The 12,438-nt window shown below is 43.4% G+C and overlaps 2 protein-coding genes across 2 annotated transcripts in view; both read left to right on the top strand.

The window, feature by feature from the left end:
- LOC111980077 (integrin alpha-IIb-like) overlaps window positions 1–11,228 on the top strand; it is a 20,907-nt gene extending 9,679 nt beyond the window's left edge. The window contains exons 2-27 of the mRNA XM_070449778.1: window positions 539–584; window positions 1,496–1,615; window positions 1,925–1,969; window positions 2,276–2,319; window positions 2,406–2,471; window positions 2,638–2,690; window positions 2,864–2,939; window positions 3,091–3,226; window positions 3,537–3,725; window positions 4,695–4,740; window positions 4,875–4,982; window positions 5,538–5,593; window positions 5,681–5,832; window positions 6,197–6,307; window positions 6,461–6,528; window positions 6,786–6,933; window positions 7,208–7,300; window positions 7,858–7,937; window positions 8,217–8,297; window positions 8,848–8,953; window positions 9,188–9,340; window positions 9,523–9,621; window positions 9,888–10,004; window positions 10,207–10,308; window positions 10,484–10,606; window positions 10,867–11,228. Of these exons, the coding sequence (XP_070305879.1) occupies window positions 539–584; window positions 1,496–1,615; window positions 1,925–1,969; window positions 2,276–2,319; window positions 2,406–2,471; window positions 2,638–2,690; window positions 2,864–2,939; window positions 3,091–3,226; window positions 3,537–3,725; window positions 4,695–4,740; window positions 4,875–4,982; window positions 5,538–5,593; window positions 5,681–5,832; window positions 6,197–6,307; window positions 6,461–6,528; window positions 6,786–6,933; window positions 7,208–7,300; window positions 7,858–7,937; window positions 8,217–8,297; window positions 8,848–8,953; window positions 9,188–9,340; window positions 9,523–9,621; window positions 9,888–10,004; window positions 10,207–10,308; window positions 10,484–10,606; window positions 10,867–10,992 (2,544 nt within the window). The 3' untranslated portion in view covers window positions 10,993–11,228. The remainder of the gene's footprint in view (window positions 1–538; window positions 585–1,495; window positions 1,616–1,924; window positions 1,970–2,275; window positions 2,320–2,405; window positions 2,472–2,637; window positions 2,691–2,863; window positions 2,940–3,090; window positions 3,227–3,536; window positions 3,726–4,694; window positions 4,741–4,874; window positions 4,983–5,537; window positions 5,594–5,680; window positions 5,833–6,196; window positions 6,308–6,460; window positions 6,529–6,785; window positions 6,934–7,207; window positions 7,301–7,857; window positions 7,938–8,216; window positions 8,298–8,847; window positions 8,954–9,187; window positions 9,341–9,522; window positions 9,622–9,887; window positions 10,005–10,206; window positions 10,309–10,483; window positions 10,607–10,866) is intronic.
- An 801-nt stretch (window positions 11,229–12,029) lies between these two features.
- LOC111980925 (protein FAM171A2) overlaps window positions 12,030–12,438 on the top strand; it is a 75,129-nt gene continuing 74,720 nt past the window's right edge. The window contains exon 1 of the mRNA XM_024011982.2: window positions 12,030–12,269. Within this exon, the coding sequence (XP_023867750.1) occupies window positions 12,104–12,269 (166 nt within the window). The 5' untranslated portion in view covers window positions 12,030–12,103. The remainder of the gene's footprint in view (window positions 12,270–12,438) is intronic.

The following is a 12,438-nucleotide window of genomic DNA, read 5'->3' as shown; positions in this document are numbered from 1 at the left end:
CACAGTACAGTAACAGGTTCCTCTGTTGTCCACTCAAACCTCAAAGGCTGCGGCTATGCATGCAGCCCAATTTTGATCCGAATTGGGCTGCCTGTGTAAACGTAGCCAAACAAGCATTGAGTCAGAACTGTGGTGGTAAATGAGGATTATTGTCCCTGCTATGCCACAGAACTACTAGTGTATTCCTTCTTCAAACAGCAGTTGACTTCATGTTCACAAGTTTGCCTGCTGTTTTTTTTCTACTCTGTGTGTTTTCATCTTTGATCCTAATCTTGATTCTCAGAGAACGACAGACGATACTGTGAAGTGGGATTTAGCTCCGACATAACAAGGTGCCCGCGCCTCCAAACATTTCTCATCAAACTTCATCTTTTTGGATTCATATAAGGTTATATATTACACAGTAATGTAGCAGATTAGATCAGTAATGGTTAGATCCACAAGTTTGTGATACTATAAAGGTAGTATTACACCAACAGTGTTATGATACCATCTATAACAATGATTTGATTGGTTTCTTCTTGCTGTTCTATTCTAGGAGGGAAGGCTCCTTATTGGTGCCCCTGGAGGCTACTACTTTCAAGGTAACATGTGCCATCTGGTGTTTCGTAGTGTGTAAAAAAAAATATTAGCCTGGTTAAACTAGATTGCCTACCACACTGATGTAAAACTCGTAGGCAATAAAATTGATGGGGCATAACATTTGCTGCTGGGTCATTGGAGCTGGATGCCACACTTGCTGAGGTTGCTGGGGAATGGGGGTCGGTTGCTTCTGCTGCTGGAGCTGGAGCTATGACCAAAAATGGGGTGGACAAACAGTAAAATACAAGAAATATAAAATGTCACCATCTATGGTTCTTAGGCTGGTGGCTTCCATAATTTGGTGGCTTCCATTATTGCATTCATCAACACTCCTAGGATAAATGTGTACATTAATAGCCCTGTTGTTAGGATGTCTCCGGGAAGGTTGGCTGATGATGACTGAGCATGATGAATTATCAAATTACTAGTCTCGTAAATAATGTCAAACATTGTTAATGTGCGAGGCAACCTGTCTGCTTTAGTTTACTAATATTACCGTGGAATATTATGAAATAAATATGTATAAATATGTGTAAACATTAGTAAAGTGTCTTCTCCAAATGCTGTTTGTGTCACGCCCTGACCGTAGAGATCTTTTTATTCTCCATGTTTGGTTGGTCAGGGTTTGACTCGGGTGGGAAACTCTATGTTCTTTAGTTCTATGTTTTGGCCGGGTATGGTTCTCAATCAGGGACAGCTGTCTATCGTTGTCTCTGATTGCGAATCATACTTAGGCAGCCTGTTTTGCCACCTTAGTTTTGTGGGATGTTGTTTTTTGTTAGCTCTGTGAAGCCTACAGAATGTGACGTTCGTTATTCTTTCGTTGTTTTGTTTGGTGTTCTGAGTAAATAAAGAATCATCCACTTCTTCCCGACGAGTGTTACAGTTTGCGGTGCTTAACTTTCTGTTGCAGGTCAGATCATCAGTGCAGGACTGCCTGACATTGTCAACAGTGCCAAGAGCCAGAATGCCAAACCTTATGTGGCTGGACAAACCCATTCCCCTGAGACTGGTGGATACAATCATTACCATGGTAAGAGAGTTACACGCAAGACTTGTGGTCTAAAGCAATGGTTTTCAAGCCTCTTCTCAGAGACGCCCAGATGTTTCACAATTTTGTTGTAGCCCTGAGCTAGCAAACCAAATTCACCTAATCAAGTGCTTGATGATTGAGCTAGCAAACCAAATGCACCTAATCAAGGGCTTGATGATTAGTTGACAAGTTGAATCAGGTGTGCTACCCCGAGAAGAGGTTTGAGAACCACTGGCCTAAAATATTCGGTCCAATGATATTCAGCGACTTTATCATTAGTTCAATAAACCCGAAAGGTTTCGCCAACAGGGTATTCTGTGGCCGCTGGCGAGTTTACTGGAGACTCAATACCAGGTGAGAAAGTTTCCGTCAAAAGTGTCCACACAACCAGATAATTACTAACCTGGTCCCAGTTTGTACTATCATTCCAACTCATTGTCATGCCAAACATTTGTTCATGTTTGCCATGATGAGGAATGGAATGTTAGCACATTGGGCCACAGAGTGGTGCCCAGGCTAGGAAATTACACTGGTAGTAACTGGTAGAGATAGTGACAGCTGTACAAGATGCAAAAGGTTGAAACATTTCTTAATACTTAATGAATTAAGTCTGTTTTATTGTGTTTAAAATCCAGTACAAGTGTGTATTTTCTGTTTCAGATTATGTGGTTGGAGTGCCTAATGACCGCAACACAGCAGGCTCAGTAAGGGCTCCCGATGGTGTTATGATCATTTACTTTTCATGTTAATTTATAAGAGAGTGATCTAAGCTAATGTTTTTTTTATCCAGGTCAAAATCTATAATGGAAATACACTTGACTTTTTGAGAGTGAAACACACATTCTTAGGCTCTCAGGTGAGACTATACTTACATAATCATATTTTATTTGTATTTACTTGTTTACAGGAGAGTGACAAAGTGATCACTATGTGACATGTCTATGCAGATAGGGCGTTGTGTTGATATCTGAGTCATGAGCAACGTAGTCCACTCAAAACCACATGCAACTTTCATCTTGCAGGTGGCCTCTTACTTTGGCCACAGCGTTGCAGTGACTGATATCAACAATGATGGGTATGTCAGAACTCTCTTACTTACTTTTTTTAGTCCATCATCATTGAAGCATTAAACATGAATTAACCATCTGATAACATCTAAGCCACTGGTCACCGGTTTGCTGTCTCGAGGAACCATGGAAAAGAAATCAAATGTCCAGCCATTCTTGCTTTGTCCTCTGTTTACTACAGACGAGATGACATCCTAATCGGGGCGCCCCTCTTCTTGGAGCGTGTGTCGGGCCAGCAGTTGCAGGAGGTGGGCCAGGTGAGTGAGAACCTGATGAGCCCTGGGTGGTCGAAATGTTATCAAATAAATCTATGTTCATAGTGTGCAGTCTCCATTCACCTTTAATTAACAATTGTTTTTATACCCAGCACTTGCTCCGAGATAATGGATGTGTGTAATCCTTTCCCAGGTGAGTGTGTACCTGCAGAGAGGGCGCTCCACCTTCCACTCCAAGCCAGACCAGAAGCTGACAGGTTCCCAGGTGTACGGACGCTTTGGCAGCACCATCGCCCCCCTCAGTGACCTGGACAATGACGGTTTTAATGGTGAAGCTCTGATATACATTCATTTGACTTATAATATATGTATCTTCCCTTCAAATATAGTAACTGCCTCAGGGGCAGCAGAATCAGTATTTTCTCTAACTTAAACAAGGAATGATATTAAATGTGAAAATATCCTCTGCAAAACACTTTAATCTCCTTTCTGAAACCATTTTTGATTTCATGATTCCCTCTTGAAATGCTCCATTTTCTAATGGTGGGGAATGCTTTTGTTATAGCTGTGTTTCAATGCACTGTATTACTCATCACTATAAAGCGTTTCTGTCTATCTCGCTCTCCCCCTCTCTCTCAGATGTTGCTGTGGGAGCCCCATCCTCAGGCATTGAAGGGAGGGTTTTCATCTACATGGGGACTAGCGATGGACTGTCTCCCCAGTATACCCAGGTCATTGAGAGTCCCTTCCGGTCCCTAGGTCCCTCTCCAGCACAGTTTGGCTTCACCCTGAGAGGAGCCACTGACATTGATTCAAATGGCTACCCAGGTTAGTCTGAAAACAAACTCGTCGGAAACTGTGGGCTTGCTTACCTTGATTTAGAATAGATGTGGATTTGATTATATTTGGGTTATACATGTGTTTTGACTTGAATAATTGATTCTAGCCCAAAATCGTGAAATAATAATCTCATCAAGATTTCAGAAGTTATGGAACAACAAACCTTACTCCGCCAACCATTCCCAACAATGTCCCTACCTCTCTTGTCAAGCCACAGTGTCAATCCTGCCAAGACCACTTGGAGATGTCAAACTGTAAGATCACTTGGAGGTCACTCTGTTCCCTTACGTCTCCACTATCAGCCTCTGGCGCAGTTCAACAGCAGCAGCAAAGATTTCTGTTGTCCTTTTCTTTGTAGCTGACTACTACCCAAGGACATATTGCCACTACTTAACAAAGTCCTTGTTCCTTTCAGTCCCAGTAAAAACGTCCCCTGGAGGCAAAAGCAAAGTTTCTTGGACACACGAGCGAGAAACAGAAAGGCCACTCATCCAGTGGAGGGGCCGACATTTGTCGGGGGAGAGAACTAAATGGAGATACATTTGGTGTCTCTTGGAGACTAGTGAGCTACTCAACACAGCAATGCTTTTTGATGTGCAACACCTCTGGCTTTTAAAGATACTCCCCAGTGAGCCCGCGACAGTTCAACTCTTTGAGACAAACTGGTCACTGTGAAAACGATTTCTTTTTTTTCCAGCTGACCTCTTTCCTTGAAAATAGTTTTGTTTCCTACTTTGAGTTTCTTAGGAGTCACTGTGATATGAAAGCAGAGGTCCTGGCTGTTACCAAAGGGCGATCAATCCCATGGACTATTTTTTGGTACCCTTTCATGAGAAAGTGCTATCGATAATGTCACTTTTTCCCCAAAGCTGTTTCATGACCCTATATTTCTTATGTTTCAAGACTAGAAAAAGAAGAGCTTGCAACTTGTTACTATCAATCTTTGTTGCCTCACAGATCTAATTGTTGGTGCATGGGGAGTCAATAAGATTGCTGTGTACAGGTACAGTAGTGTGAGATAAACAGTTTATTTGTTACTTTAAAATAACTTGAGAAATGTTATCTGTAGAAGTTTAACGTTTTGCATTCACAATGTACCCAGAATGTCTATTCTCTGTCTGTGTGGGGTGGTACCAGGGCTCAAGCCGTGGTGATGGCAAAGACCCAACTCTCCCTCTACCCTGACTTCCTGAACCCAGATGTGAAGGAGTGTGAGCGCACCACCACCAACGAGCCTGTGGCCTGGTAAAGATTATTCTCATACCAGAGTATCATACCGCTAGTGTAGGCATTAACCATAGCCTCGAAGTTGTTTGGTGATGCGTTAATTATGATGTATATTTGATATTACATTTTTTTCGAGGGGTGGGGTGGTGCCCTTCACTACAGACACTATCGGTCCGCTAATACAGCACTTAAAGGTCCAGTGCAATACTTTTTTTATCAATGTTATTTTTTATTCTGATTTTACAGGGGGTGCTGCAGCACCCTCAGCACCCCTACTTCCCGTGGCTATGTCATTAACCCAACTCACTGCTGCAGGAATGTTATTGTATTTTTGGCCAACTGGGAAGAACATTTCTGATGGACAAATGTTGGTGGGCACGGCAAGAATGCACGTATTGGCACTATGTAGAATTCCTGTAGTGTCCTAGGTGCCTAACATGTTATCGAGACGTGTGACATGCCTGGACAGTTCCTGGTTGTGTTAGACTGACCTTTCCCTTGGTGTTGTGTGAATTTGTTATTGTAAATTCAGAATGACATTATGACTGATGCGGTCTGTCTCTCTCCTTACAGCTTCACAGTCATGATGTGCATTAGTGTGTCTGGCCACAGCATTCCAGAGGAGATAGGTAGGAGATGCATACTGAAGTCATTTATTCCTGAGGAAACATACATATATTCTCCTTGTTCAAGATACTCTTAATCCACTCTTGTAGTTCTAGATGCAGAGCTTCAGCTGGACAAGATGAAACAGCCAATGGCCAGGAGGACCCTGTTGCTGCACACAAATCTGCCCCAAGAGTATTTCCAGCTAACCATTCAGAGAGATGTGGGAGTGGTCTGCATGAACCAAACCGCTTACCTAAGGGTGGGTTGCTCGTGCCAATTTAGCCAATTTATAGGCCTGTATTTTGTATTACAATGGTCAGAGCTCAAAACCTGAAATAAAACCATAATGGTGCAGCAGTGTTCTTATCAGGCTGATGCTCCCAAGTGGCCATTCAATTGACGTGACACTACAACAAGCTCCAATCACAATACAATTAGTAACCTCACAAAAATGTTGTGAACACTGCCATTGTCAGTGGTAACAGGAAAAAACGGAAAGGGGAGTAGATTGATGTCTTAACACTACGTGATCCACTAAACTGCAGTAGATCTTTACTGAATTCAAAATTGAATCGAGGGTAAATTGCATCGATGTCAGTACTGCATCGTGTCTCTCTTTCCAGCATGAGTCAGAGTTCAAGGACAAGCTGAGCCCCATCTTCATCTCCCTGAACTACAGCCTGTCCAACTCCCAGGAGACCATGCTGCATGGCCAGAGAGCTGTGGTCGCACAGGTGACATCACACATTACATTCCTAATGTATTAATACAGTTTAGTTTGCAAAGGAATAACATGTTATAAGTGGTAATTACATAGTTGCAACCTATGAATTAGCAAATGTGTTTGTTTCTTTGGGTATACAAATGTATGTATCTGTGTTGTGCAGACCAGGATCATTCTGGACTGCGGAGAGGACAATGTCTGTGTCCCTGACCTGAGGCTGACTTCTGAAGCGTGAGTGTCAAACTCCCCTGAGTTCCACATCACTCAGTAGTGTCATCTGTTTTCTTGGTCACTCTACATTTTCAAGACATTGGCCAAGTGAGATCTCATGGGATCAGTGTGAGGGAAAATAGGCTTACATTTGACTTTTTATTTGTACTACGAACCATGCAGGTAACTGAATATCAGGGAAATGATTGTCTAGTCAGAGCATTTTATTCCGGTCTACTATACAGCCCTTTACGCCTCTACCTTTGACCCATCCTCAGAGGTACTGGCCGTCTTCTGATAGGGGATGACCACCCTGCCCTGCTGGTCATCACAGCGGAGAACCGAGGAGAGGGGGCCTACGAGACCGAGCTGGAGATACGCCCACCTGCCAACACACACTACCAGAGTATGGTGACTGACAGAGAGGTGACTGTCACTCTCCTGCTCATAATAAAAGGGAATTGTTAAGAGTGACATCAACTGTCCCACGCATGTGACCTGCAGGAAAAACTATGAGCCCAGAGTTTTGCTGGTCATGTTACGTGGTCAGCATTACCTACTGGCCCTATGTAAAACACACTGTCTGAGTCTGAAATCGCACCCTATTCCCTATACACAGTAGTGCACTACTTTTGACAAGAGCCTCACGGGCCCTGGTCAAAAATAGTGTGCTATATAATGAGTTTTCCAACTCTCCCAGGGCTTCAGCAGGTTGATCTGCGCTCAGAAGAAGGAGAACCAGACGGTGGTGGTGATCTGTGAGCTGGGAAACCCTATGAAGCAGGGCCAGAAGGTAACCACCATGTCATTAAATATAGTGAAAGTAAAAACCCTTGCACGAGCCAGAACAGCTCATTGGAGCAGGAGCCTATCTCCTGTTTCTGTAGCGTGAGGCAGCTTGATGGACAGGACACTAATCTATCATAGAGCCTTAACCCCAATCTCCTTAATGCTGTCTGAGTGCCAAGCAGAGACCCATCGGATCCAATTATTACAGTCTGTAGTATAACTTGGCCGGGGATCGAACTCCCAGCCTTCCAAACTCTGGCCGGACACACTGAGTTGGCATAGAGTTGCACATAGAATAATAGTAATTCAATAGGATTAACCATAGCTAGTGCAAGGGGAGGGGTAGGTGTGAATGTGTCACCCAGACATGTCACTGTGTGCTCTGGGTTCCTGTGAATGTGGGTTCCTGTGAATGTGTGAAAGCATCAAGGAGGCTTCCGGCCATTCTGGGTCTTTACTGTCAACGGACATGGATGACATGTGACTATGTGTTTGCAGTAGCGCTGTTATCCTGTCGGTCTGAATGATACTGTACAGTATGTTTTTCTCTGTCTGTCGTAGCTCCAGGCCGGTCTGTTCTTCAGCGTGGGGAACCTGGAGAAGGTGGAGAGCCACGTGTCATTCACATTACAGATCAAAAGGTTGAGAACAACACTTTCGTCCCATCTTGTGATTTTAATGCCCTCGATGCTACCAAGGCATTGTTTTTGTGTTTTTAATACAACATTTTAATGGGGAAATCAACACAACGTAAGGCACGTTTGGAGTCTCTGAGATACATATAGTTGACATGCTTGTTAATCCAAGTTGTCTGTATTTTAGACTTTCAAGGTGTCAGCTGAAGGTTCATGGCTTTTCTAATGACACATAGGGAAATGTTCAACCTTCGTTCAGCTTCTTCCTTCCTTTATAATCTCTAGCAAAAACAGCCAGAATCCTGACAGTAATGTGGCCCATCTGAGGATCGATGTCAGCGCTGAAGCAGCTCTGGAGATGCGGGGGTGGGTGGGCCTTCCTTATTGTCCTCCAATTATCATCAGAGCCATAAACTGTGCTGTTTTGTTCTACCATGGAAATGAGCAGTCCTCCCGTGACACACTTTCTGTGTGACAGAGCTGCCTTGCCAGACGATAGGTTTGTACTGTCTTGCGCTGTCTTGCCAACACTTATATGGTTGTTGTCATGCATGGCAGTGCACAGTAGATCTGGCATCCAACAGATTGCCTAAACTGATCTTAGTGGGATATAAGGGATCAGACTGCTTCAGGATGCTTAATTTGCACCTCTTACTCATATAGTTAAGTAGTCCTGGTGATAATTAGTAACTACATGTCCGGGGAAAGCCAATAACTACAAGGACAAGAGGAAACCATGCTGTTACTGTACCGTAATACGCTCGCATTAGGACAACATCGTCCAATGGCAAACATCACTAATCCCTTTTGGATACCAGATATTCAGTCTGCCACTAGTCTGGTAGGACCAGGCTAATGTTCTCAGTGTAGTCCTCAGCATTTGGTCCACCCTTGTAGCCTGTTGTTTTTTGGACAGGGGCTCCTCTCCACCTGAGTGTGTCTTGCCCATTGCCAAGTGGGAACAGAAGGAGCAGCCTGACGACCTGGACGAGGTTGGCCCGCTAGTGGAACACGTCTATGAGGTAACCTTATATGGTTCACTCAGTGGTTCACTCAGAAAAGAAACAAAGCGTTTAAGACATTTGTCTCTGAGGTTGGTGCAGTTCTAGGCCAAAATGCATAACATCTATTTGAAGAGTCCATAAGGCCGTTATAGAGTATGTTTGCATACATTATTTCATATTTATACAAAGACAATGAGATACAAGTTAGTGAGTGAAATCTGAAAGCATGTGTTTTTGTGTTGAAACACTCAGTTGAGAAACCTGGGTCCGAGCACGGTCAACGCCAGGGTGGTAGTAGAGTTCCCCACCCATCACCATGGAGACTTACTGCTCTATGCGTTCGCTAACGCCTCCGAGGATTTCCTCATCTGCCACACTGACTCCCCTGACATCGACCCATATCAGGTGAGAGAGGTAGCCATGGTGTGGCCCTGCAGTGTGCCAGACAGCAAATCTTTCTGTAACGGAAAAAACATGTTTTTCCATTCATTATGTTTTATTTAAAGGGAAAGCAAAAAATATATTTTCTATTATTCTTTTGATGTTTTGGTTATATGAAACTGGAGTATAGTCTTTTGTTTTGGCAGTTGGTTAAGACCGGGAATGCTACTGTTGGTACAGTGTACAAGGTTAAACAGAATGAGGTGGAACGACTGGAGCCTCAGCGCAAAGAGACCGTTCACGTGGTAAACAAGTGTCGCTTCCTGCGATTAACATAATGACGTGCATCAGTGTACAATCAAACTGTCTTGTCTTTACTTGATGCTGTACAGTAGGCTAGTTCCACTTTACTGTAATTTCAGAGATAACTTGCAATATTCTATATATGCCACAAGAGGGGGTTGTACAACAAAATATTGCATCTCTCAGGTGGATGGGGACATTCCATTGATGTGTCATGGGGGGAAAAACGTTGACACTTCGGTGTGGTCCTCTCTCGATTTCTCCACAGAATTGCACAAGTGGAGATACCTGTCTGAGGTTTGTGTGTGAGGCCAAAGGTCTGGAAAGAGGCTGGAGCGCTGTGGTGAAGGTGATGTCCCGACTCTGGGTACAAACCTTCCTGGAGGTGAGAGAGGCTAATACGGGAGCCTATAGCATATCACAGTGACATATTTTCCACACAATCTATCACTATAGCTACAATCATAGGCAGAAAGGAAAAGCGCTCCAAGACAGCTCTGCATCAAATTGAGATAGCATTTTGTAGGATCTTACTACTTTGATATTATTCCGTAATGATTATGAAACCCTCATTCTGTTTCCCCTAGAGGCCTTATGAGAATTATGTCCTCCACTCTATAGCACGCTATGCGGTTATAGATATGCCCTCTAAGATCCAGCCTGAAGACCTGCCAAGTGGACAGGCTGAGGTAAAAAAATGAACCAACGTTTCCCCTTTCTACTTCTGCTGGTGTGTAGACAACATTTATTTACTATTGACGTAAATTACTTGAGGCATATACACACGACCATATCTCTCAAAGCAACCATTTCTTCAGTAGTCATTGGACAAATTTAATTGGAGCCAGTTGACTATGTGTGTAGACCCAGACCAGTGTGGTGTGGAGGGCTCCTGATGGAGAGAAGGAAGTGCCGGTGTGGTGGATCGTTGTGGCTGTGCTCTCTGGCCTATTCCTCCTCGCTCTGCTAGCTCTGATCTTCTGGAAGGTAATGTACTGACATAGTTCAAACAGCAGGTGGCGCAAGATTGGGCCCCATAACTGGGGAGCATTTAGATGGCGCTACTCAGCTATCACTTAAGTATTGATCGCTCAGTCTTTTTGAATTCTATGTTTTTCTCAAACCTGTAACTATTGGTTCGAATGGAGACAAAAAAAGGAGGGGACATAAAGGAGAATGACACACAAAGGAAACCTGAATCAGAAAATAATATGTGTAAATGTAAATGTTTCGTGTTTATGCTTCAGGTGGGGTTCTTTAATCGCAACCGTCCCCCGTGTGATGATGATGATGACAATGCAGAGCAGCTGGCTGGGGCTGGACAGCCTGAATACGCTGAGATGCCCCCAAACACAGAGGACAAGCAAGAATAAACAACTACTGTATCACCCTGGTGTTTTATGTATTTATTTGTTTTGACAGACGCCCACCCATTTTATGAGTTTTAAACTGTTTCACATGGTTTGTAAATGTTGCAATTGGCTTCTTGTTCTACTCCCTATAACTGCACACTTTCTGAAGATGCACCATTTAAAAAATAACATGTTTTTTAAAGGGTATCTTGTAGCTATTCTATTTTGTATTAAAATAAACATCTTTACCATCTTGATTTAACACTCTGTGTCCTTTTGAAGCCAAACTGGCTTTCCAGAGGGGATATCCTTGTTAGTGTGATGGCATCGGCATGCTCTATAAGCAACCATTGTGTTAGGGAGACCATCATGACTCACTGAAGGCTGAACCAGCTTCCTGTTATTGTAGAGGGGAGACCCTAGAGTGACAATAACGCTCAAATCAAATGTTTTTTATCACATGCGCCGAATATAACAAGTGTAGACCTTACCATGAAATGTCTACTCACAAGCCCTTAACCAACAGTGCAGTTCAAGAAGAGTTAAGAAAATATTTACCAAATAAAGTAGGGTAAAAAATTATAAAAGTAACACAATAAAATAACAATAACGAGGATCTATACAGGGGGTACCTGTATAATTTGTACATGTAGGCAGGGGTGAAGTGACTATGCATAGACCAGGCAATCCTGTGTTTATGCAGCTCATCGAAAAAATAATAAGAAATAAATACCCAGATATGGCAAGAACGGTACAGTACTTATACCTATTGGTGGTTTTCTGTTACACCGACATTTTATATGCATTTCAAAACAAATTTGAATGAATAGTGGCTATTGTGCAGGCAAACAGATAGGTATCCTACTTTTAAGTGAAATGGAACACTGTGTACTTACATTGTAATTACGCTGTCCTAATGGGGTTTGAGATGGACTTATAAGGGCCCATAGACCTTCATGGGGGCCCATCTGTGAACACACTCTACTTTGGTACCGTCAGGGGGCGATCACGACCACCAACAAGGCAGAGCAAGCGTCCCCTCCCACGTAGCACAATGGTATTGTGAAGCCACTCCGGAGCGCGAGCCGAGCAAGGAGTGGGCATCCGAGGCAGCGCGAAAAGGGAGCACTCAATGCCAACCTCAAAAGCAATATGGATGAATGGCCACCTAAGTGGAATTGATGATGTCGCAGTAAGAATGCCACCGCCGCACACACCTCGTCTTCTTGTTCTCTTTCTTTTTCTCGGCAATCTTTGGGAAGGACTTGCTAAATCCATTTTGGACCAGGGAGCACTTGGTGAGTTATTCGTAGAGACTCGGCAAGATTCGAATTCTGAGGGGAAAGTCTGTGGTGGTGAATTGGCTGCTACCGCTAACGCATTGGCTGTTATTATTTGTGTCCCTTGTCAGTGATGAGGATGAGTTATTACCGTAACCGTCGCGTTTATTCAGCTATAATAGGCTAT

Source organism: Salvelinus sp. IW2-2015, linkage group LG20 (assembly GCF_002910315.2).
Source record: "Salvelinus sp. IW2-2015 linkage group LG20, ASM291031v2, whole genome shotgun sequence".
In the NCBI taxonomy this organism is placed as follows: domain Eukaryota; kingdom Metazoa; phylum Chordata; class Actinopteri; order Salmoniformes; family Salmonidae; genus Salvelinus; species Salvelinus sp. IW2-2015.
Note: the sequence above shows the minus strand (reverse complement) of the source record. Positions and strands in the feature narration are given on the sequence as shown.